The sequence below is a fragment of the Opisthocomus hoazin genome, chromosome Z (genome assembly GCF_030867145.1).
Source record: "Opisthocomus hoazin isolate bOpiHoa1 chromosome Z, bOpiHoa1.hap1, whole genome shotgun sequence".
NCBI lineage: Eukaryota > Metazoa > Chordata > Aves > Opisthocomiformes > Opisthocomidae > Opisthocomus > Opisthocomus hoazin.
Window position 1 is genome coordinate 10,068,590 of NC_134454.1, and position 24,838 is coordinate 10,093,427.

General features: G+C 42.9%; 1 protein-coding gene across 6 annotated transcripts in view; it reads left to right on the plus strand.

Moving 5' to 3' along the window:
• ARHGEF28 (Rho guanine nucleotide exchange factor 28) overlaps positions 1 to 24,838 on the plus strand; it is a 138,007-nt gene that overhangs the window by 88,895 nt on the left and 24,274 nt on the right. For 5 of the 6 annotated variants that reach the window (XM_075447077.1, XM_075447078.1, XM_075447080.1 and 2 more), the window contains 20 exons: positions 185 to 329; positions 1,617 to 1,728; positions 5,064 to 5,103; positions 5,661 to 5,784; positions 7,179 to 7,311; positions 7,690 to 7,745; positions 9,263 to 9,314; positions 9,891 to 10,038; positions 10,141 to 10,262; positions 11,164 to 11,304; positions 11,777 to 12,027; positions 12,944 to 13,066; positions 13,459 to 13,576; positions 14,473 to 14,727; positions 15,676 to 15,752; positions 16,460 to 16,638; positions 18,066 to 18,160; positions 19,031 to 19,213; positions 21,844 to 21,969; positions 22,312 to 22,397. In XM_075447077.1, coding sequence (XP_075303192.1) covers positions 185 to 329; positions 1,617 to 1,728; positions 5,064 to 5,103; positions 5,661 to 5,784; positions 7,179 to 7,311; positions 7,690 to 7,745; positions 9,263 to 9,314; positions 9,891 to 10,038; positions 10,141 to 10,262; positions 11,164 to 11,304; positions 11,777 to 12,027; positions 12,944 to 13,066; positions 13,459 to 13,576; positions 14,473 to 14,727; positions 15,676 to 15,752; positions 16,460 to 16,638; positions 18,066 to 18,160; positions 19,031 to 19,213; positions 21,844 to 21,969; positions 22,312 to 22,397 — 2,566 coding nt within the window. The remainder of the gene's footprint in view (positions 1 to 184; positions 330 to 1,616; positions 1,729 to 5,063; positions 5,104 to 5,660; positions 5,785 to 7,178; positions 7,312 to 7,689; positions 7,746 to 9,262; positions 9,315 to 9,890; positions 10,039 to 10,140; positions 10,263 to 11,163; positions 11,305 to 11,776; positions 12,028 to 12,943; positions 13,067 to 13,458; positions 13,577 to 14,472; positions 14,728 to 15,675; positions 15,753 to 16,459; positions 16,639 to 18,065; positions 18,161 to 19,030; positions 19,214 to 21,843; positions 21,970 to 22,311; positions 22,398 to 24,838) is intronic. The other variant, XM_075447079.1, reaches the window with a different exon arrangement.

Here is a 24,838-nt window from a genome sequence, read left to right on the forward strand (position 1 = left end):
GTACCTTTCCCAGGTGACTGGAAACCTGAGAGGGGACTCAGAGTGTGACTTAACCTGGCATAGTCATGGTGGTTTAGGTTGTCATTGATCAGAGTATACAGCAATATCTTTGCTTGTTACATTAAGGTTGAGAAGGATTGTCACTAGAATTCATGGGAATTAAAGACTTGGTTGTCTGCTTCAGTTCAAGTCTTGATGACCTTGAAGTAGATGGCGGAAGTGGAGGAGTTTCGGACAGATCCCATGTTCAGTACCCTCCCCTCGGCTCTTCAGACGCTATGGCTTGTAGCAGAGATGGATTAGACTTACCTGCCAGTCTGCAACCCAAGGTATGTGAAACTGTCTTGGTTTGCATTGTTTTCCTATTAAGCAAATGACTGGAAGCATGTGAGAAACATCTGAACCTGAAGGGGAAAAATGAGTTTCCAGATGGCGGTGCTAGTCCCTTCGGAGAGCAGCACGCACAGGGTGGTGGAGCTGGAGCTCCCCGGTTGTGGCTGGGCTTGGCAGCAGCCAAGGGAAGGGTCCATCACAGATTCACTTCAGCTTTGAAAAAAGCATCGTTTGTCAGAAGTGTTTGAAAGGAAGTATCTCAGGTTCAGTGAATCAGCATTTTCTAACCAAAATACATTTACTGAGGAAATGTTTAACCAGCTGTAGTTATGTGAAAGGGTAACAGCTTTGTAAAGTGTAAAACCAGCTTCCTGCCTGTTTTAAAACAATTGCTAGACTTGGGGAAATTCAGTTGGGTTTTGTGCATTGATCAGTTCAAGTCTCTCTGCTTCATTATGGTGAAGTATCCTGGTTACATTCATTTTCATTAGACCATGGTGGCATTTCTGAGATCTTCAGACAGGTACATAGAGTTGCTTCTTTTTAGTTTTTGTAGGAATTCTTTATGTTTTTATTAGGCAGACTTCTTGCCACTGTAGAGCTTCACCTGACCTTCAGCAAATGATTAGTCCAGCACGAACACTGAGTTCTGTTAGGGCTGCTTTTAGAAACTGTAAGGTAAGCAGTTTAGCAGTAGGCTCTGCTGAAATGTAAATGATGTATCAAAAATCAAGGGGTTGCCTTCCAAGCCTTATCATTGACATGTATGGGGATTGGAAAATCTTTTCATGCACAACAGAAAAAAAAATGCAGAGAGAAAGGAGAAAGAGGCTAACTCCTTTCTTTGGAGGCTCTGACATCAATAGTTGCCAAGCCAAGGCGTTAGTCTACAGGAAATGTACTTGAGATTTTAAAATACTAAGATCAGTGGCTCCCTTGGTAAAAGAAGATAGCTTGGTCATCAGATATAATGGCTAACAACACTGTTTTGATGGTGCTTGCCACTAAACTGGAAAAGAATGTAAGCTTGCTCTTAGTCTCTCAGTCTAACTTGCACCCACAAATGATTTCCTGTAATATACAAAAATTTATCATGATGGAAGTATGACAGACTTCCTAAGAATTCAGATGAAGTAATTAAAAATTGTACTTCAACGTAAATGTATGTGCATGCGTATGGTCAGCTGTCTTGCTTTCATGAATTCTGTCACTGATTTGTTTTGTTTCTGTTGCTGATGCATTTCAAAGTAACACGAGTTTTAATTTGCTGCAATTTCTTGTAGGAAAGCACAGTGTCTGGGCTTCGATCACGCTCCTATTCCTGCTCCTCGCCCAAAGGTTTATTAGGAAGACGTCGCATCCCTCGGGACTTCGCAGCTGGGGATTTGAATGAAGGTCAGTGCTCTGGCTTTGCAGCTGCGCAGCCTCATCTGCTTCAGGCCCAGTGCTGACGGCTTTACTCAGGCCTGTCCTGTACGCAGACTTCGCCAACGCGTGTGAAAGCAGGGTTTGTTTGCCTTCGGGTACCCCGATCGTTGTCCCTGGATCTTCTTCCATCTGCTCCCACACCATGCTCTCCCCTGATACAGCCACTGACTCCGGGAGGGCACACAAACTGGGAGAGCGTTAGTTGGAAAAAGGAGCACAGGCAGGGGCAGTCATCTTCGTTTTGGAAGATCCTGACTCCAGCCTCCTGCTCGGTGCCCAACAGAGACCACAAGGATGCTCAGGGTGACACAGAAGAGGCATCAAAGAGGGTGGATGGCCCCCGCTTCCTGTAGATCCCAGGGAATCTCTGAAACATGGGTGGGCTATTGTCATCTCCACAGGCTGGGGAGCAAAACTCGCCATCTCCATCAAGTGGAGTCAGAGATGACTCTGCAAGAAGCATGCAATTTTTTACAGGTTGTTTCTAACATACTTTATTTCTAGACACACAGTTTTGTGTTTAGAAGACAATCCACACTTTTCGCAGTGAGGGTATGGGTTATATTTGAAAACCATGCAAAGTGTGAAATACATACGCTGTGCTTTTCATGTAGATCACATACTTAAAGAACACATGCATTTCAAGAGACTTGGTCTCTGTCCCTATGACCCTGTTCGTCACCATACTTTCAGCTGGTCTCTCCCTCCAGTATACCTTTAGCTTTCCACTAGTCCTAGCAAGAGGCAGGGCATGTGAGTTACAGCGAACCAGGTGGGATGGATAACCAGAGAAGTGGTGGGTGCCCCATCGTTTGAAGTGTTCAAGGCCAGGTTGGTCAGGGCTTTGAGCCAAGCTGTGCTGATGGAAGGTGTCCCTGCCCATGGCAGGGGGATTGGGTTAGGTGATCTTTGAAGGTCCCTTCCAACACAAACCATTCTATGATTCTGTGACACTGAATGCGAAAACACACAGAAGCTATGGAAATGTTATCGTTAACTTTGAAACCAGTTAACAAATTCAGAAGCTGTTGGGAAGGTGAGATGGAGAAAGCTGATGGGCAGACATACAGTGACTGCAGACACCTTTTTTCCTTAAGAAACTGTGTTAAGCAGTGCAGCAAATAGCTTGTTTGTGGTTGCTCAAATTCACTGTAATATTTCACGTCCCCTTGTATGGAGTACGTACTGCAGCCTGCAGCACGCAGCTCTGTTGTATTTTTCCCCATCACTCAATGGATTTGTAACCATTTGTATCCAAAAGATTAGGTCAGGAGTCTTTGGCAAAACAAGGCAGAAGAAAAAGAGGGTAGTGTGTCACAGAAGTAAAGGATGGCAGATCAGCAAAGCCCTGTGGCATGTGCTTAAAGTTATAACAGAATTCCTTTGGCCTTGCAGCTAAGGGACTGTTGGTGGCACAGCCATTAAGCTTCATCCAGACACCATTACCTGCTCTGGCCTGATGTGGGCTCAGGCCTGTGTCCTGTTTATTCTCTCTCCCTTTCCTCCTGGGCGAGTCAGTGCCGGACCTTTACATGTCTTGTGGAGAAGGTGGACATCCTTTCCTGTCTGTGCGTTGGAAACAGGCTGTTCTGCAGCTGGCGCCGCAAATGCGGTGTGCTGCTGGGAGGGAGGGTGGTGGTCTGGTGAGGTTCCTGCTGGCGCTTCCCTGCCACCACACCTCCTGCCTCGTCCTTCCCCGACCAGCGTTTTGCAAGGGTGGGAGCGTTGAACAGTGTTTGGCAGCTGGCAGTGGTGATTACTGTGTGAGGCAGGCACAGCTGCGCTTGCTTTGAGCAGACACGCCTGGGTACGGGACCAGCCCAAGAGCTTGGCTCAAGAAGCTAGGTCAGATAGTTCGTCCTGATGTTTGTGGGCTGTAGCGGGATTGTGTCTGGGTCTGCCCTGGTGTCTGCGCACTGAAAACCTGACCCTTGCCCTCTGCCCAGCTGCTGGTGCTTTGGGTTTAGCTGTGCAGGAAGGATGTGCCACTGACCTTACGTGTTGCAATGAAACGTGAGCCAAAGCAGATGAATGCAGGATGGCAACAGGACAGTCTTTGTTGCACAAAGTACGAGAAAAAAGTGGGAAATCGCCACCCTTTTCTGGTGGAAGCTTTTCAGTATGCTTGGGTTTAAAACAACTACCTGCTTTTATTTGAGAAGGTATTACCAGGCTGGAACAGTAAAGGATTTGTCCCTGCTCTGTAGATGGTGTGCTCATGAACAATGGTCGATCCCTCCTTCAGGCTCTTTCACTCTCTAAGTCAATGTGTCTGCTCCACCCTGCTAGTAAGTACCTCAGTGCCAACCCCACGGCACTGTTTTGCATGAGGCTGTCTTTGTCGCCCGAGGGTACATGGCTTTCATTTCTTCCGAAAGCATCCTGTGGCACAGGTTGTGCCTGGCGACTAACTGAAATGCCCATTTAGTCTCGCTGCTTCTTTCGTGAATGTTCTTCTGGCTCTCGCTAACCTGAAGCCTACATTTGTCTGAAGACACACTGATTCAGCAAAGTGTCGCGAAGTTTGTAGCTAACTTAAAGGTGGCATAGTCTGATACTTTGACTTGGGCAGGTGTTTAAGTATCTTTCTGAACCATACCTGTGGTAGCTTTGCAAAAAACGTCTGCAAAATGGCTTCTAATCTGGGAATGGTAGAGTGGTCTCTATCGTTTTTTGTTTTGGTTTCTTTTGTTTTCTTCCAAAACAACCGAACTGAATTATTTATCTTTTCTTTTGATTTTTAGACAGTTTTTTTGAAAAGTGTCTCCTTGAGTCATCTCTACTGTTTCTAGGATGTAAAGTTGTAACACATTACACATCCTGTGCAACACATAGACTAGTAATATTCCTCTTTACGTAGACAGATTTAATTTGTTTTAATACTGTAGATAAAGCTGCATAAGCCAGGTAATTGCAAATATTAGAAACGTGTCATTAAGATATTTTACAACAAATCATGTAAAAAGCAAGATGAACCGTGAATCATTGAATTCTGGGTTGTTAACAAAAAATATTTCTTTTTGTTTTTCTTATTCTTAAAAACAGACTGTTTGCAGAGACTGGCATTCGCTGATATCCATCTCACTTCTGGCAGATTCTGTCAACTAAACAGAGCTTAGTAGGCAGTGGTCTTACCGTAGGAAAAGCTGCTTCTATTGCATATACGTTTTTGCTTTCCTAATTTTCAAATGACATATCAAGCCCTTAATGACAAGCTTATGGCCTGGTGGAGATGATGTGTTTCCAATAACCGTGACGACCTTGCAGAGTCTGAGTGCCCGATAACTGTTTGTGTCTTGCAGAGCGAGCGTACAGCCTGCCGGAGCAGTCCCGAGAAACGAGGTGCGGCTGCGTGCCGGGAGCGGGTCTGTGCTCGAATGCCATCTGGGGAGCTGAGCGGGGAAGAGGCCTCGGCACCCCTTGCAGCGGGGTTTCTAGCTGCGATTTAGGGGAGCGCTCCCTGCCCAGGGGGTCTGTAAGCCCATGCTTAAACCCTGTGCTGAGCTCAGCTGGGCCCCCTCGGTGCTGTCCCCGCGGCGCGCAGCCTGCACTGAGGTTTGCTGCGGGATGCGCGCCGTAGGGGTGTGCTCCTGTTTGCTGTAGGAGCTTCTGTCCGCTGTAGGAACATTCAAAATACCCAAGCAAAAGCAGGGGGGCTTTTGATGCCATCCATGATCTGAGAAAGCCTGTAACACACTGCACATTCAGACCACTCCAAGGGCTCGTGTTACTCCTTTTTATAAAGAGGGATTTGCAGTCTTTTAAATAACGTCAGCTAAACCCATAGTAAAACGTATAATTGTGAGTGTTGGGGAAAACAAGCACCAGCCAGATTCTGCTCTGTTTCAAGGGACTGCTCCCACTGGAATGAGGTTTTTTTCCACTGGTCTGTGTTTCAGGATTCAGGAGGAGGAATGGAATAAATATATTGTACCCTCAAAAAATGAGTCTGAAAAATGTAAAGTGAGTCGGACTTTCAGCTTTCTGATGAACAGAATGACCAGCACACGGAATAAGTGCAAGGTAATACGGGATTTATGTCTATATTAGTATGTATAATTATGTCACTGTAATTAAATGAATTGTAGATGAGAATCTGATTTTTATGTAAAGATAAGTTGTTGTTTATTACAAAACCACATAAGTAACAGGAAGAAACTTTTATCTTTATTTTTTAATTTTATAAGATACACAGGATAGCCTGAAATGGCCTTAATATTAAAAAACAGCTTTCCTTTTAAACACTAGCCTCAGCTGAACAATATCAAGTATTTCCCTTTTCCATTTTTTGGATGTTATTAATAATCTCATTTGATGATTTAGCCAAAGTTTAAATGTATGAATTGCCTTTAAGAAATAATCTTTGTTAAATAAAATTGAAGAGATATGAGCCTGTTTTTGCAATTACTGTCAGTAACTAAATGAGTCTGTAACTTCTACATTGGCATGTAATCAGATGAATTTGCTTTATTTGAAGTTAATGGGACGTCTTGCAAGAGTAAGCACTGTTTATTGTTAAAGAGTTGCAGATTTGAGGCCTGCACAGTGAAACATACGTATTATGGAAGGTAGATTAGAACATTTGTGGTTTAATTTTGAGACATCTGAAATTTAGCTTGATGGCATCATTTACCAGCTTGAGAGATGGGTTTGGCCTGCAGGAACTTTCCAGCTGGCCTTTCAGCAGTTTTGCAGGCTTGCTAGTATGGCCTCGTGTGCCCCAGGATATCCTAACACACATGGATGTGAAGATGGTTGGCTGAGGCAGTATCTTCAAGAGTGGCAGATCTGGCTCTGAACGTGCATGTCTGGTCCAGCAGCCATACATTAGCCTGTGTCTGTGTGGTCTCCTAAGGAGTAACTACCAGGGCTGCTCGGAGAAACATATACTCACACCAACAGGAGTACTGGAAAAACAGACAGTATTTATTGAATTCATTGACACTCATTAAAAATAGGTTATTTCTGATGCCTTCTAAGATCTAAATACAAGTCATCTAAATTTACATAGCTGCACATTTAACTGCTGAGGCACGAGTCTGCATGTACGCCTCAGGGAGATGTGGGCATTGATAGTAGTTTGTGTGTGCAGTGAGTCAATAATACTTCTTAAATTTTATTTTCTGGCCCTTCCCTTTTTGCAGCTTTATAAATGTATTTCTGCCAGTCTTCCTTGATAACACTTGCTAGCTTAGCTGCCTGTGAAAGCAACGCCTGCATCATTTTAGAACTTCAGCAATGCTGGGTGTAATAATATAGTACACTGTTACAAGTCTTCCAGGACAGGGTATACCATGTTTTGGAAAATTTTGCTCTTAAAAGGGAATGTTTCAGTGTTTTTAATATTGAAGCATTTTATCTTCTTTTCTAATGTCCCCTTTTTTCCTATGTTCCTGCCTCTGCTGTTGGGGATGAAGACAAAAAACAAAGATGCCAAAGATAAAGAGAAACTGAACAGACACAGTTTTACAAATGGGACCTTCTCAGGGGTTATCCCATGTATGGCCTGTGAAAAGGCCCTCCTGGGAAAGGAGTCATTGCAGTGCTCTCGTAAGTAGTTGCTGGCTTTTGTGTGTGAGCTTACAGTGCTTTGAATCCTGCTTTGAGATCCTGGTTCAGTGTTTTGTTTCAAAAAGAAACTGTGCCGAGATTTGGACGTACCTGGTTTTTGTAATGAGCTGAGTTTGGCAAGGGAGAGGGAGGAAGGATAGCACATGACAGCTTCAGAAGGGAGCATGGCCATCTCCTAGCCCCAGCACATTAGCCAAAAACTTCTTCCTAGCCCGGGGCTGTAACATCAAAGCACCTTCAGGGCTACTTTAGTAAGTGGACATGGAGGAGGGAAAAAGGTGAAGCCTCTGAGTAACATTTTCTGCAATCTGCAGACCTTGTTGGGTGCCAGGCTTTGACACGTGCCTTCTCTTTCAGATTGCAACATGATTGTGCATAAGAGCTGCAAGGAGTGTGCTCCTGTGTGCACCAAGGTAACCTCCTATACTGCACTGTTCTTACCAGAGCGTATCTGCTTTCCAAGTGGTCTGGAAACATTATGAAGGAAAAAAGAAAATACACACAGCCTGCCCAGACCTAGTGTCTGTATGTGAGGGCTGCAAGGGTGTCAAAAAGACTGATGTGAGCAACAGAGCAAGCACTGTGCTTGAATAAGAAGAGGATCAAAAATGAGTTTATAGAGATCTTTCTATTTTTGAAGAGTTGCAAGCTCAAATTGTGAAATGGTGTGTCTGGAAGGATGCAAAAGGGGTTAAAAAGAAAAGCTTCTCAAAACCAGAGATAGCCTCTTGTTTAGAAGGGGCGATCCTTTATGTTTGGAATAATGGAAAGCAGAGATGGAAGGGACTTTGGGAGGTGACCTAGTCCCTGTTCTCACTCTTGAGCAGGCTCACTTCTAGGTAACAATTTGGGCAGATGTTTGTCTGACCTGTTCTGGAAAATCTCTGGAGGAGGAGACTCCACAGCCTGCCTAGGCAGTTGCTCCCAGTGTTCAGCTTCCACTGCAGACAGGGCAAAATCAACACTGGAGCTGATGGGTACTGCCTTCTTTAAGTAGGAGTATGTGCGTGGTGAGGTTATTGTGACAAAGACGTAATTTTCAAAAACAGTTGTGTAAGGCTTCTGCCCTCAGGGAACAAAATGGGACTTGCAGAGAAGTGTGCCGCAGTGATACAGGTCATTTTGCAAATTAGTGGAGTGTGTCTTTCTGGTGTAGCTGAGTTTTGCATCATGGTGGCTTGCAGGGAGAATGTGTTTCCGTACAGACTCATCAGCGTAAGCGAGCCTTAAACTGGACATAAATCAGGTGATTTTTTTTTATTTTGGTTATAGCTGTCACATCATAGCCTTGCACAGATTTCTGGGCAACTTTTGGGCATTAGGACAGCTGAACTAGCAGTTTTAGTTACTGGGGCTGGTGGGGTTGTTTGCCAAGAGGAGACGAGCCCCTGCCACCCTGGACTCATGTCAACAAGAATGAGGTGCAGAAAATGTTCACTGACCCATCTCAAGTGAAATACATGCCTAAGCACAGCACGCTTTTGCTGCAGGTTTTGCAAAAGTGCACCTTGGAAGGGGGATTGATTCTGGCTCTGTTATCTAGGCTTCTTCAGGTAGTGCCCTGCCACAAATGCTTCGAGCTTATTTGAATATAAAGCCCTAAAAGTGAACTCCTTTTCTTGCAGCCTTCACAAGCAATATTCATGTAGAGAAAGCAGAGTGCTGTTACTCAGTGACTCGGTTCAGAATAAACAGATTCAGTTTTGTATTGTAGTACAAATAATATCATTCTAATTTGAATATTGTTATCTCCCAATAACTAATAAACTCTGATTTATTAGTTATTGGTAGAAATTAGGACCACAATTTAGTACCCCTTTCTTGAAGTCCTTTTGTGTGATGATATATGGAAGTGAGTTACTGACTTGACTATTTGGTGTGTTATCAGCTACGTTTTCATTGCAATTTCATAAAAGTCTTCTTTTTTCAGAAATCCCAGGAGAGGTACCATAATAAAAACAAACCCCAAGCTGGTGTAACAAGTAAGTTAGGAGGTGTAAACCTAGCACTTGCAAGTTTAAGCTTTGGTTAAAAATCACAGGGCTGACAAACTTTCTTGCATCGTTTTGTGTTTCTATTTCTCATTTCAATATCTGTAAGAAAGAGTGCGTGTCTCTAATACGAGGAGGATTTTTTGAAGAAATTACTGTTGAATTAACTCATCTTCTCATAAAATGAGCTGGAGTTTTACTACGTTTTGTTTCCAGTGAGAATGAAAAGCAAAAGTAGTCAGTTCTGTCTTGTGCTTTGGAGTATATCATTTACCATATGCACAAATATTTGAGTCTCCGATGTTCACGTTGCAGTGTTAGAGCATGTATGATTTGAGATTGTTTTCTTCTCAGTAATATCCATGCCAGAGCTGTTCCACTTTGCCTACAGTCTTATCTTTATATTCCATGGGAGAGCATCACAGTCGTGTACCATGGCAAGTGGACTTTCTGGATGCCCAGTATAGGTCAATATGAATATGAGATAGCATTCCTCAGTAGAAGTGTGCTGTTGATGACACACTTGACATTGTGTGTCAAAATATTGTGTTGTGCTTTGCCTCACAGGTTCCCTGCCTGGAGACATTTCACAGATGATGCTTTCCCCAGTGCACCCTTCTTCCTCTGTGCCTATCGGACTGTCTGCTGCAAGGAGGGAAGCATTGCAGCAGTCCCACTTCTTGTCCAAAAGTGTCCCCAGTGCCAGTTTTGAAAGGTAGAGGGCAGCTGCAGGGGGACTATGCTAACTACATTATTCAGCACTTCTAGGAAAACTGAAACCATTAAATAAACATGATTTTTTTTTTTTCTGCTGTAGAAGATCTACACCATTTTCTGAACAAGACTCTGAGACTAGCACCTGGAGGTCTAAGTCACGGTCTGAAGAGATGTTACAAGCGTTAGGGACCTTTTCTTCAATGGATCCTTTTATGATGGAAGGTGAGAAGTATTGCACAGATGCTGCATTTTATAACCTGTATTGGAAAGTGCAAAATAGAGAAACTCCTTAGTTGATACAGACAACCACTTCATCTGCTAGAAGAAGAGCACCTATTTTTGATAATTACAATTGTGTCCCTAGTTAAATGATACAATCAGACACATTAGTCTTAAAATACAACTTTTCCCTTTTTCCTTGTAACTAACTCTTTGTTTATCTTTTAGAATATTTTTGTATGATGTTATCATTTTAAAATAACAGGCATAAATGTATTTGGCATCCTTGCAGAACCAGAACGGGAATATGCTTTTCTTCTATATTCATCATCTCCATTGACAGCGTCCATTGCAAAACGTGAACCTACATCACTTGTGTTTCCTCACTAGCCCCAAAATCTTACCTCCACTGGTGGACTGCCCTCCTAAAATGGCTACATATCCTTGTGAATTGAGTAGAAATAGGCTTTTTCTGTAGTTAGATGGGTGTGAGACTGAATTTCAAAACTGAGGGGCATTCACTTACAGAGGATGGTGCAAACATCTCTCACTGGACACCTACTTTTGAAGGTGTTGGATTTTGTTTTTAAATTCTAATAAGTTTCTTCAAGCAAAGAAGTATAAAAAGGATTTAATCTGAGAAAGAAGGGTGTTTTTTCTTTATTCTTCTCCCCCACTGTCACGATTGCGTTTCATCACTTTTGCAATGATATTGACACCTGGTAATGTCATTACCAAAGTGATCTTTTCTGTTGTAAAGCCACTGCCAGTGTTTGTGGAAGCCTTCTGCAAAGTTCATCCGTGTGATGTGTTCCGCTTACTATATGAATAGACTTGCATGTGCAAAGGGAATTCCCTTACTGTTCATATGCCTGGTGTTAATGAGATAAACATTTTGTCATAGATGATGTGGATTTGTCTCAGTGGACTGATCTCCACACAGATGCACAAGAGTTTGAGGCAGAGTCCTGGAGTCTTGTTGTGGATCCAGTGTTCTGTAGCAAGCAAGATAAAGATGTCATCAAGAGGCAGGATGTCATTTTTGGTCAGTATTTCAAAGTTTTGTGTAAGTTTAAAAACAATTTGGCATAGAAAATAGAGACGGAACTTAGGCATTCTATGTCCAGAAGAATCAATGCTTCAACTCAGAATAATAAGAAGATTCAAAGAACATCTTTGGCACAAATTACAATGCATCCTAGAGCTAAGGAAGTGAAGAATAGTGACCACCAGAGACATGTCTACCCTGTTCACAAAATGGTTGAGGTTGAAAGGGACCTTGTCCAATCCCCAGTTCAAGCAGTTGCAACTCCAGCTTATTCAGTGGGGTACAGTTGAGAGAACTGTGCCAGAGCCATATGAATTAAGTCTTCCTGCTGACATAATCTATTAGGGTGGAAGCTCACAAAGAAAAAGTGATTATGACTGTATATTTGAATGTTGCTGAAGTCTATTTTAGAAGGTGTGCAAAATATTCCGGTAATTACTATACTGTGCTCTTTTCTTTTACACTGCAGAGCTGATGCAAACAGAAGTGCATCACGTCCATACCCTGTTCATTATGTCTGAAATATTCAGGAAAGGGATGAAGGAAGAACTGCAGCTAGACCACAGCACAGTGGACAGAATATTCCCCTGCTTGGATGAGCTACTGGAGATGCACAGGCAATTCTTCTGCAGAATGAAGGAGAGACGTCAGGAGTCATGTGAGGCAGGGAGCGAACGTAATTTTGTCATCAGCAGAATTGGAGACATCCTTGTGCAGCAGGTAGAGGCATCAGCTCTGATAATCATTTATGTGCTCACGTTTCCCAAAGTAAACAATTTATTGACTTATAAACTTCTGTGGGCAAGAAGAGGGCTATGGTTGCCTCATAAAATTCCAAGACTGTCCTCTCCAGATTATTGCGGACTGAAATAGCAACAAGACAAAATTATTACTGACAGGCAACTACGATGAATGTGGGATGAGCTTCTACTTATATGGTACAAGTGACGAGGGAAGTGAGGCACTTGGTCCTGTTCACAGTAGAAGGCTGCTGCCATCGTACCATGGACTGCAAAACATGGAAGCAGTGAATTCAATTTTTCAACAGCTGAGCAGAGGTGCAAAGAATTGACTGATCATGGAAAAGAAACTACCTCTTCATTTCTTGTAGTGGCACGGTGCATCTTGAGTTGCTTCTCACTAGAGGCGGGGTGGTCACAGCATGCTTATGGTGGCCATAGAACAGCTAACTAACTGCTTGTTGGTTGCACTTCAGTTCCTTACAGTCAGGAGAGTGTGGCTTTTCGCCTTCGGTCAGTCAGTTTTCACTCCACTGAAATAAAGAAGGTGAACTCTTATCTTGTCTACAAGCAGTATGGAGATCAAACAAATGCAAGTATGCCTCAAAGGGATTGTGTTTGCAAAGAAGTGAGGGAAACACAGTTATAATAATTGTTCTGGCTGTTATTGGCAGAGGAGGTCGCTTGTGCTCTTTCCAGCCTACGTTCCTCATCTTGCTCCTGAGAACAGGTAGCCCGTTTTCATTCTGTAGTGACAGGCCCAGTTAGTGAAATTCAGAGAACTTGAGAAACAAGTAGTGTAAAAGTTCCATATTTGTACAAAATACATTAATTAAAGGTATACACTTTCCTGTTAGGTGAAATGTTTAGCACAATTCACTTGTTAATTTCTTCAGTTTTCAGAGGAAAATGCAACTAAAATGAAGAAAATATACGGAGAGTTTTGCAGCCATCAGAAGGAAGCTGTTAATCTCTTCAAAGAATTGCAACAAAACAAGAAGTTCCAGAATTTTATTAAAGTAAGTTTATGTGGAAACATGATCACTATTGACACAACTCTCAGGAAAAAGATATGTAGCTTTTACTTGGATTTAGGATTGAAATTATATTCAGTAACTCACTTTTAATAGCTAATAAAAATGGCAAGATTTTTTCCTCTTCAACCAGTGAGCTGATACATTACATTTTCCTTTCAAACTTTAGAAAGCTTTGGCATCCAGTGTGTATTACTCGCATGTTCCTGTTATAGTACACCTCATCCCTCAGGGCAGCAACTGTTCCTAGGGGACGGTTCAGATATCCCAGCATTTTGTTTTAGCTTATTCTAACGCTTTTAGATCATATTTCTTATTAGCCAATTGGTGGTTTAATATGCATTTACTACTTAAGGTATATATTTGTATCTGTGCAGCTGAGAAATAGTAACCTGTTGGCGCGACGCCGAGGAATCCCTGAGTGCATTCTGCTCGTCACCCAGCGAATCACCAAATACCCTGTTCTAGTTGAAAGGATATTGCAGTGCTCAAAAGGTGAATAAAAGCTAAAGCGTTGCCTCATGTCTGGAATTCTAGAGCGTTTTGAACTTAAGGAATATGCACTGCTGCAGTGTAACAAAAGATGAAATTCACTGCTCTGTAGAGAACCAGGGCAACGTAAATATCTACTGTCCAGGTAATTGTCACCTAAACAGGGTGTCTGGTGTATGTAGTCTTTGTCAAGGCTGGTCTGTGAAGATTTGCAATATTCCAGCCAGGTGAGCCATAGAAGCCCAGAAGAGCATACTTGTTTTAAGGAAAGATCTTGACTAGAGGATGTGAACTAATTCAGGTATGCACCTGCACCTTCTTTGAAATTAATTCCTGTGGAGTCTCTTGTAAGACAAGAGATTGCCTCTTGGCTAGGCAAATGTTTTTTAAATTACTCTCCAGTTTTTCAAACAAAGCTTGAATGACCTCTGAAATGTCTTAGAGCAGTTTAGAAATATTAGTAACTTACAGATACTGCTCCCCCAATGGGCAGTAAATAAGCGTTGTAGAAAGTTGCCTATCCAAATGCAAACCATTTGTGCTTGCAATCCTGTTTCAAGGTTTTATTTAACTTAGCCAGAAAACTACTATACTATGTGATTTACTTAGCCAGTAATTTTTTTAAGATCTTAACAGCCCACAAATATGTCAGAAACTATTCAACATGTTGTTTTGACTAATGAATAAATCTGAGGTACATGTCATCTTTTAGTAGGCAAGTCAAACAAAGGTAGATGACTCTAGTATTTCTAGTAAATTGATTCCCGGTTTCAATTTGAAATGACACATATATCAATTTAAGTTTTGCATCATGTTCATTGTTCCCAGAAAGTAAGGAGTGATATCTTCTCTTGAATGTGCAGACTACTATTGTGTTATTCATTTTTTGTTTCATACAGAAGGAACAGAAGAACATAAAGATCTGTGCAAAGCCCTTCGTCTAATTAAGGACATGATTGCAGCAGTAGATTTGAAAGTGAATGAATATGAGAAAAAGCAAAAGCTGCTGGATATTCTCAGTCGAACTGAAAACAAAACATATACAAAGCTGAAAAATGGCCATGTTTTTCGGAAGCAAGACTTGATGAAGAAAGAGAGGATACTTCTTCATGAAGGTTTAGTGTACTGGAAGACAGCGACTGGTCGTTTCAAAGGTATTCCATCCAAGCAGCAAAGTACTTTAACTCTTTATTTGCAAATAGCGTATGAAGATGTTTAGTTTAAGAATGAAAATACTGTATTATGCTGAATTGCAAACACGAGTTTCTGAGGTAATGGTATTGAGAATGTACCACTAATTGCTAGAAGAGTTGTTTCAGAACCTGCCATGGTTTGTGGGTAATTCACTGTATATCTGGGTAAGAAGACAGGTTCACATACAAAGCCATCAGCTGCATTTCTTCTTCCAGTCCTCTCCTCTTAGTTCATTGGTTTGCAGTTTTATCCCATAACATGGAGTTTTGGCTTGCACATTTATATTTTTCACAGTACTGGCCATTGAAAATACTGCGTGAAAAAAATCATGTGCTGTTCTTCAGTGATACTGGGACATCTGCAGTAGAATAGAAAATCTGAAGCCACATTTACCTGGAACCTGATTTTTACAAGCAGGCCCAGAATTTGAGTTGTGTTGTTAATCGCATGTAGGCGTTGGGTTTTTTTGGAGCTTGCTAATGTTTGCTGTACAACTTCATAAAGCTATCTGTTCATTGTTATTCCAGAAGTACTTTTGCCAGCGTAATATGGTGTTGTGAATATATGTTACAGCATAGGCAAAACAAAATTTATGTGAAATAGTCTTTGCCAGGTTGCCTGTGAGTGGCCTAGGGAAGCTGTACTGATGTTGGAGTGAGGATTTCTGCTTTCCCTGGGCCAGTGCTCCAGCTGAGTGCTGCAGGAGGGTGGATAGCAGAAAGTGGAAAGTGGACATACAAAGTGATGGCTTGCAGTTGCTTCATGCAGACCATAGGCTAATCCAGCTATTTCCTGTTTAGTTTACTGTAGAATTCTGTGAGGTATTTATTAATCAGGTCTTCTCCTTCTTTAAATATAAAAGGAGAAATTAACTATAATTGTAATAACTTTCATTTTCTCATTTTAAGATACCTTAGCTCTACTTCTAACTGATGTGCTGCTGTTCTTGCAAGAAAAAGACCAAAAATACATCTTTGCAGCTGTTGTAAGTATATTATCAGATATTTGGATATACACATTGCACTTTTGTTTGTATATTTCTCAAAAATAAGGTCCTGTTCTAGGTTTTTCCTACATAATGTTTTTTTTTCTTAAATCCTGGTAGTGTGTTCAGAACAGTAATATGCCAGTATATGGAAAATCAAATTTATTTTCTAAATTAAATAATTTTTTTAGGAAGAAGGATGAAAATAACAGAACGATTGTTTTTTAGTGTCATGCCTCATCTGATTATGAAGGGGGAAGCAAAGCAGGCTCTTTCAATTACCTAAAATAAATTTTAACTTCTGGTTCTGTAAAACAAAACAGAAGAATAATTGTAGCTGCAAAGGTAGTAGTAAACACACATAAAATGTATGAAAGGTCATGGAGAGAACTTCCAAAACTATGTAAATATATACACTATATGAATACTGTGTCTCAGTATCGTTAAGCCTCTGCAATTTACTTTTTAGCACATACCCAGTGCTTTACTTGTTCATAAATACTATCATGTATTTAAAAATGTAGTTTAAAAGGATGTCTGAATACTTGAAACACGCAGATTTCTACACCTCGTAGACAACATACGCAGTCTGACTATACCAGGATTAGAATGAATCCAATTAATTGAAAAATCATGCTCTTATAAAAGTGTGATGTTTTAGAAGAGAGTAATTTATTGTTTGCCTGTGCTCTGACTGTTTCCGCCAGGACCAGAAGCCATCTGTTATCTCCCTGCAGAGGCTCATAGTAAGAGAAGTAGCCAATGAAGAAAGGGGGATGTTTCTGATTAGTGCCTCATCTGCGGGGCCTGAGATGTATGAGGTTCATACCAACTCCAAAGAGGAACGGAACAACTGGATGAGGCATATTCAAGATGCTGTGGAAAGGTAGAGGAAAAGGCTTTGGATTTTCATCCTGGTAGTCCAAAGCAGACGGGAGGTCTGTTGGGTATCTGTGGCAGTATGCTCTCTGTTCTGTGTTGCACTGAATCCATCCTGTGAGTGTGGGTTTTCCTCTGAGCTCAGGATTCACAGACCACAAAAACCTCACCATCACTTCTGCCAAACTTGCCATACTACTTCGGGTTTCCCACTGATTCAGCAGACCCTTCCCACTCCCCATTAGATGTCCTTACCAGCCATTGTAAGCTTTCCTCGCCTTTGCCTTCAGCTCTGGATACTTTCCAGAGTTCTGCTGGTGTCCATACAATTATTTTGGGGAAATCCCCAATCATACCTGTTATCATGGTGTCAGCTCCTGAAGAATGGCAGGGAAAAAAGCATTGCTCCTCATAGGCCCCGAGCTTATGCTTAACACAGCAAACCTGTGTGAGCACCAGCTGTACTGTGCAGCCTTATCACAATTGAAAGGAGTCCTCTGGGCTGGTTTGTGTCCAGTTACTGCGTTTTAAAGAAGGAGACTGTCACGAATGAGTGGTTAGGTCGCTGAAATGATCACTCAGAAATTTTGCAAGAAAAGATTTTGCTGAAAATTTAGAATCTGTGATGTTACAGAGTTCGTTGGCAAAGTTCACTCTATTACTGCTTAAAAGAATGGAATACAAAATCAAAAGGGGTTTTGAATAGAAAATGCTTTATACAGAGTGGAAGAAAGTGTAAGGGGGAAGGGGGACCCTCCTGCTGAGTTACCAGGTTCAGACTGGACCCACTTGCTTTCTGAACTCCTTCCCAGAGAGGAGCCTAGGTGCAGCTGGATCCAGAACCGGCCTTAGACCATAATGGTTTATGAATTCAGGGTGTGTTCACAGTTTAAAGAGAGAATCACAGGAATTTAGCAACTGTTAAGCACAGGTTAACTTAGCGTATACAGAGTGATTAGAAAGAATTTACTAGTACAATCACAGTAATATGGTATTATACTTTAAATTGATTCACACACAAAAAAAATCATAAAAATTCCCCTTGAGTTCAGTGAAATCAAATGATTTCTCAATGGACGAAGGTTGAGTCTCAAGGAGATCAGCCCAAATAGTTCGCAAGTTACTCTGAGAGGCGTCCCACTCAGAGGGAGTTGCTGGGTGCAGCCTGCTGCGGACCAGAAGAGCTCAAAGGGCCTGCCTTGGTACTGCGGTTTATAGGGTCTCAAGATGAGTGACTTTAGGCATCAGTATCGCCAGGTGGGGGGGGGGGGGGGGCTGCACCACCACAGAAACGAATGGCATGCTTCTGGATTGTAGCAAAAGTTGATATTGATGTTGTGTTCTGTTTATTATGAACACGACACTGTACTGAAGATGAATATATGACATGCGGATTTTGCTTTATCTACCTTTGTTTGTCTTTCATCTTCGAAGTTGTCCAGAGGAAGAAGAAGAAGGAAAAATGAGTGAATCTGATGAGGACAGGCGTATTGCTGAGGCCAAAACATCCAGAATTCAGAAATGTCAAGGTGTGGTACCTTTCCTGCCATTCTGAGAGCTCGTATGTTCTGACAGTTCAGGATGAATAATGTGCCCATACTGGCTGATGGGTTCAGAGTGGCTTGATAGACAGGGTCACAGAAGAGAAAGCTGGGGTGATCCGATTGTATGATGCGCATTTATTGAAAGTGAACCATTTTTTTCCAAACACTTCATTTTTTTGCAAAAGTATTGTGAGTACAAAAGAAAAATAAAAATTGATGCTTCCAGAATAAACACTGAATTTCCTGGATTAGAATCATGGCCAGGTAGTTCCCTGCTTGTGGAAATACCTCAGATCTTCAATAATTGTATGGCTTTGTGCTTGTTGATGGCATTTCATCCTTTACCGTTCTTATTTTTATCTGAAAATGTGGCTGACAGGGATAAATTCTGCTTCTTCCGTTCCCCTGCACCTAACTTGCACATCTTTATACTGTTACGAGGAGAGAAATTCCAGCAGTGTCCTTCCTATAGAGAGCCACAGGGAAGGACATCCTCTGCTGAGAGTAGGTGTTCTTCTTGGACCTTGAGGCACAGAATCAGTGCATCTTCTAGCTGCCTGAGCCGAGTGTTTTTCCAGCATTGATCATTGTGAGCGCAACAGGAGGTAGCTGAGGGCCCCAGAGTGCAGCCCAGGCCACTTCATCAGGTTAGAGCACTGGTCTGGTCCTCTACCAGGGTCTCTACCAGCTTTCAGTAGGATGGACTATGGGATGAATTTGGTTCCTGGCCACTTAAAAAAAGCCTAGCTCAAGTCAGCAATGTCTGTGTGGCATAAGGATTAGAAGGGTGAATGAGGAATGTGCTTTGCTTGCAGGACAAAAAATATTAATACAATGTTCAATTTTGGTTGACAGAATCACTGAGTAACCAGGACCAGCAGATCTGTAGTTATTTGGAAGAGAAGTTGTGTATCTATGCAGAACTGGGAGATATAAGTGGGTTTGAGGATGTTCATGTAGAACCTCACCTCCTTATCAAACCTGATTCTGGAGAAACTCCACAGGCTGCTTCATTACTGGCAGCGGCACTCAGAGAAGGTGAGTTTGCATGGGGTGAGTGGACTGGTGGCTATTCATATGGGCTGATATTTCAAGGTAACAAAGTACAGCCATGTTGCCTTGTGCTGTGATTCTGCCAAGTCTTAGGAACTGGCAGAGTCAAAACTTGGCAAAGGGCATTGAGGAGAAGTCTTTCAAGTTCGTACTTGTCAGATGCACGAGATGGTACCTGCCAGACTGTAAGATAAGGGATATGTTTAGTGCGTAACATCATATGTAAGCAGGCAGGGATGTGGTGTTAGGTTGCACTTGAGGATTGTTTCCTTAGCTGTGCTCCTTGCAGTACAGCCCTGCATCACAGGATGCAGTATGATATTGCACCTGGTCCCTGACCTTCACCTGCCTTGGCTGATTTGATGGCAGATCTGAATCGTGTAGCAGATAATCTTGGTGGATCCGCCTGGAAACACCTGCCAGAATTGCTGTAGGAGCTGTGTTTTTTCTGCATACTGTCTAACAGAGAGATGATAGCCTTGTGCAAGCTGCAGTACGGTCCTTTGAAGAAAGAAGGGGAATGATATTTGTGGATACCTTGGCTAGCTGGAAATTCAGCTAAACGCCTGCTAAACTCAACTGAAAAGAGTCCTGGTAAACTGAGCCATATCCAGCATGAGACATATGCTCTTCGAGAAAGGCTACAAGATTTTAGCATCACATAGTTGGAGAGCTGTGGGCTAATAACCATATTTCAACTGATAAAGCAGTAAAGGTTGGTCTCCATCATCACTATGAAGTTAGAGAGCATTTTGTTGATAAGACTGATAAAATCTGGGTGGGGAATATAAGTCAGTGATGCAATAGTAAATGTCATTTTAGCTAAAATGCAGCCTACACTTACACATCTTATTCTGCCCACCTTTTATTTTCTCTCATGCCAGTGTTGATGATGCCTTGTATTTCAGGACTCTTCAGCACACTATAAGGAATTTACAATTGCTTACACTGTAGGCAATTTGTGGGGATTATTTTCCAGAACAGAAATACTAAGTCCTTGAGCTAATAGCAGACTATAGGAATAAAACATTGCTCATAGTAGAGAAGGATGGAATTAGGGAGTGCTTAAGTAAATCGGATATACACAGATCCATGAGATGAGAAGGGATAAATCCGAGGCTGCTCAGGGAGCTGGTCAGTGTCATTGTGAGGCTGCTTTCGCTCATCTTTGAAAGGTCACAGTGATCAGGAGAGGTTCCTGATGACTTGAAGAAAGCAAGCATTACACCCCTCTTCAAGAAGGAACAGGGAACTACAAAGTAGTCAGCCTCACTGCCATCTTTGAGATGATGACAGAGCAAATCCTTCTGGAAGCCATTTCCAAGAATACGAAGGGCAAGAAGGTGACTGGGAACAGCCAGCATGAATTCATCAAGGGCAAATTGTGTCTGACCAACCTGATGGGTTTTCTGATGAGAGGAGAGCAGTGCATGTGGTTTACCCTGACATCTGCAAGGCATTCAACACTGTCTGCACTGGCTGTGGTATCCTTACAGCTGAATTGGTGAGATGCAGACTATGTAACTTGGTGGAAAACTGGCTGGACTGCTGGTCTGAAAAGATTGTGATCAGTGACACAATGTCTGGCTGGCAACATGTTATTAGGGGATTTTCTTAGGGGTGGATCCTGAGACCAATACTGTTGAATATATTTATTAATGAAATTAACCAAGGGACTGAGTACACTCTTAGCAAGTTCATAGCTGTCTCCAAATGGGGTGGGGTGATCCGTGTGCTGGAGAGACCTCTACAGATCGGGGGAATGGGCTAAAAGAAACCCCTAGAAGTTCAATAAAGACAAGTGCAAAGTCCTGCATCTGATATGCAGTAATCCCATGTGTTAGTGCAGGCTGGACACTAACCAGATAGAAAACAGCTTTGCTGAAGTGGACCTGGGAGTCCACTTAACAGCAGGCTGACCATGAGGCAGAAATGTGCCCTTGTGGCAAAGAAGGCCAGCTGCCTCTCAGGCTGCTGCATTAAGAGGAGAGTTGCCAGCAGGTTGAGGCAGGCGATCCTTCCTCTGCTCACCCCTGGTGAGTCCTGTCTAGAGTGCTGTGGCCAGTCCTGGGGTCCCATGAACGGGAGAGACATTGACAAACTGGAGCAAATCCAGCGAAGGGCACCAAGATGACTGGAGGGCTGGAGCACATGGAGTCTGAGGACAGGCTGAGATAGTTGGTCCATTCAGCCTTGAGAGAAGAAGGATTGGTCAAATCTCATTGCTGTCCTCAGCTGCCTAACAGGAGCATACAGAGAAGCCAGATATTTTGTGGAGGTGCATGTTGATAGGACAAGAGGCAGCCAGCACAAATGGCAACACAGGCAGTTCCAATTAAATGAAAAGAAAAATTCTGTACTGGGAGGGTGGTCAAAAACTGGAACAGGTTGCCCAGAGAGGCTCTGAAGTCTCCATCTTTGGAGATGTTAAACGCTTGTCTGTGCAAAGCTCTGAGCAGCCCAATTTAGTTCGACCAGCTTTGAGTAGGGCGTTGGACTGGCTGACCTCCAAAGGTCTCTTCCAACCTAAATTATTCTATAATTCTATGTCATTGATTGATGCATTAAGGAGGTATTTAAGGGGCCTCTCTAATTCTGCATGTTTTCCTCTGTAGTTGAAAGTCTCCATGTTGCTGTAACAACATCACAGGTGAGTGAAACAGACAGATCACCAGAGGAAAGCACTGAGGAATTAAGTGTGAAGCACAGATTTAGTGAAATCTGGGAATCTGTTCCTGGTGGTGAGTAGAATTTGATGCTTTTACGTGTTCAGAGTGCTAAAATAATTGGTTTTTTTGGAAAGGTTTCTCAGAATCGGTAGCAATGTAATAAAAGTTGTCTTTGGGCAAATGCACAGGTAGTGTGAATTGTCATATAACTTCATTGAAGTGAATGGATGGTTTGCATCCACTGCATCTTTTCCGTTTCTCACCAGCCTAGAATCCATTATGTAACTCCAAACTACGTAAATCTTTATTTTCAGCATCTTGTGAGTAGCCGTAAAAAAGTGTGCCCTTTATTTCTCCAGTCAGAATATGCTTTGATACCTTTCTCTGGCATTTTATTGGGGCTTTATTTGTTAGATGCAGAAATAAAAGAAGTTGAAGAATCATCTGAAGTGGACCTCAGTGTTGAAAAGGAAATGGCAGGTGCCGATCTAGAGGATAAGGTATTGTAACCAGTTTTTCTTCCTGGGTTAGACATAGCACTCTGGGCACTGGTAATGTAAATGCTGTCCAAATTTTTATGAAGTATCTAAAAACTGTTCCAAAACACAAAGCATGAGATAGGCACGTTGTGTCCAAATTTAGATAATTTAATTTAACAGAGGTCACTGCAATTAATAATGAGTTTTAAAAAAGCAATCATAAGCAATCGAAATGCAGAACAATTTTTCTGCCAGGGTTACAGATCATCGGATTGTAATAACAGCCACAGTGTTTTTGTACCACTTGTATGGGCCACTGAAGAGCCTGGTTTTCTGCTGTCACCATTCATTTCATCCATCTCTGTGGCGCTCACAACAGTATTCCATCTACTCCCTTCTCCTTTTCACAGGATGATGAAAGTCTTCTGCAATGGCAGAGACCTCAGCTAATGCAAGGAAGTATTGGAATTCTGTATTGGAAGTCCTGAGAACAAGCGCATAAAATAGGATGGATTTTCATACACCAGCTTGCTTCAGAATTTTGAGTAAAGACAAAATGGAGCAATCAGAGAATAGAAGAGAAACTGCCCATTTTTCAAAGTCCTATAACTCGTAACAAATCTGGAGAAAAAAGCAGAGTCAAAAGTCAGTTCTGGGCAAAATTATGAATGGCAGATTTCATGTAGCAGCAGAGCGTTAAGAGTAAGAGCAGCAGGAGTTACTGTGTGGAAATAAACTGAACTGTAACTGTGGAGTCCTTAGGTGGAGAAGCAGGACCACAAAAGGAGTTAAGGGGAGGGACAAGAATAGAAGATACATGACTTGAAATGGAAAGTGAATTTTGCTAGAAAAGGAGACACTTGACATTAGCATTGTCTTTGCATCAGATCTTAAAGAGGGCTTGTGTGCCTGAAACCTAGGGTTTTTTTTCCTGGCTGCTCCTGGAAGACTCTTGCACATACACTCAACTGCTTGTAACCTTGCCTCACGTTCAGCTCTAGGTCATCTTACTTACCAGGCTGCCGTGTTAGAAGGGAGTAGGAAGATGAGTGTGCATGGAAAAAATGGGATGAAAACAAAAGACCAAGTGAGGGCACGCAGAAGCTAGGTGAGGGGAAATAAAATAACCTAATAGAGGATAGATGGTCTCAGATCTAGCCCACTAAAGGTTCCAGTAGCTCCACATGAAAGCGTTGCGATTGGGGTTATAGAGAAGACAGAGCCAGGCTTTTCTCAGAGGTGCACGGCAAAAGGATTAGCATCCAAGATTACAAGTTGCAGCAAGGGAAATTCTGACTATATGTAAGGGAAAAAAGGCACCGTGAGGGTGATCAAGCAGGAGCAGGTTGTCCAGAGAGGTTGTGGGGTCTCCATCTTGGAGGTTTCCCGGATTTGACTGGAGAAGGCCCTGAGCAAACTCATCTAACTTTGAAACTTAGCCCTGCTTTGAGCTGCAGCTGTACTGTAGGGATCTGCAGCAAACTTCCACCTTGACTTCTCGTTCTGGTCTGGCTCCTGCCGCAGCTTACCATGTCAGACTCAGTCTTAACCAGGAGGTGGCAGAAGGAGCAAACAAAAGCGGCAAGGAGAGGGCTTTCAGGGGCGGAGGGTGTTCTCCTGCCCTACCTTCGGTCGCTGGCTGTGCAGCCCTGGCCGTGTGGGATGGCAGCACCATCGGATGCTCGGACGATGCACGATGGGGCTCGGACCAGCTACCCTGGGAAACCAAGAGCCGGCAAGACGGGACGAAAGCCCCCGGCTCTGGGGTTAAGTGCTGACCAAGCATCAGAAGGAAGATCTTTGACTGTGCAGGCAGCAGTGGGAGCTGGTCCCCATCTTGTCCCCCGAGCTCCTGCCTTGTAATCAGATCTCCGGGGGGTTGTCGGATGCACTGTGCATGCAGCCTGCCCTGGGATCTGACCGTCCTCAGTTCCACTGCTGCTCGCTGGTCTGAACCAGGGTGCTTGGGAAGAGTGGCAGGGAGGTGATGGTGACCCACAGCACGGGTTAAGCATCTTTGGACCTAGCTGGACTTCCAGGGCTCACGCTGAAGCGGTTGCGGTGCGGCTGCAATGCTGTTGTCACCATGGCTAGCTTGACTAAACCTGCCTTGGGCTCATCCACCATCACGCAAGTGGTGCTGCAGTGAGGAGACCACAGGCATTTGGGCTGGCCACTTGCTACCCCGTGGCTGTGCCAAAGCCAGCTAAGCCTCCAACCTCCCTGTACACCTTCTTTATTAAATTATAAAGGGCTTCAAAACATGAAAGAAACCCTACTCTTGTTCAGCATGTGGGCTCTCCTTTGTACACTCACTCTTCCTCACCCTGCCAGCATCTCCTCCTCTCTCTCATTCTTGGCCCTTCTCTTCCTCCTTGCCCACTGCTCATCCTGGCCACCCAGCAGAGGGAAAGTGGAGCTCCCCTATGTCAGTCCTTGTGCTGCAGAGAGGCATCCATGCA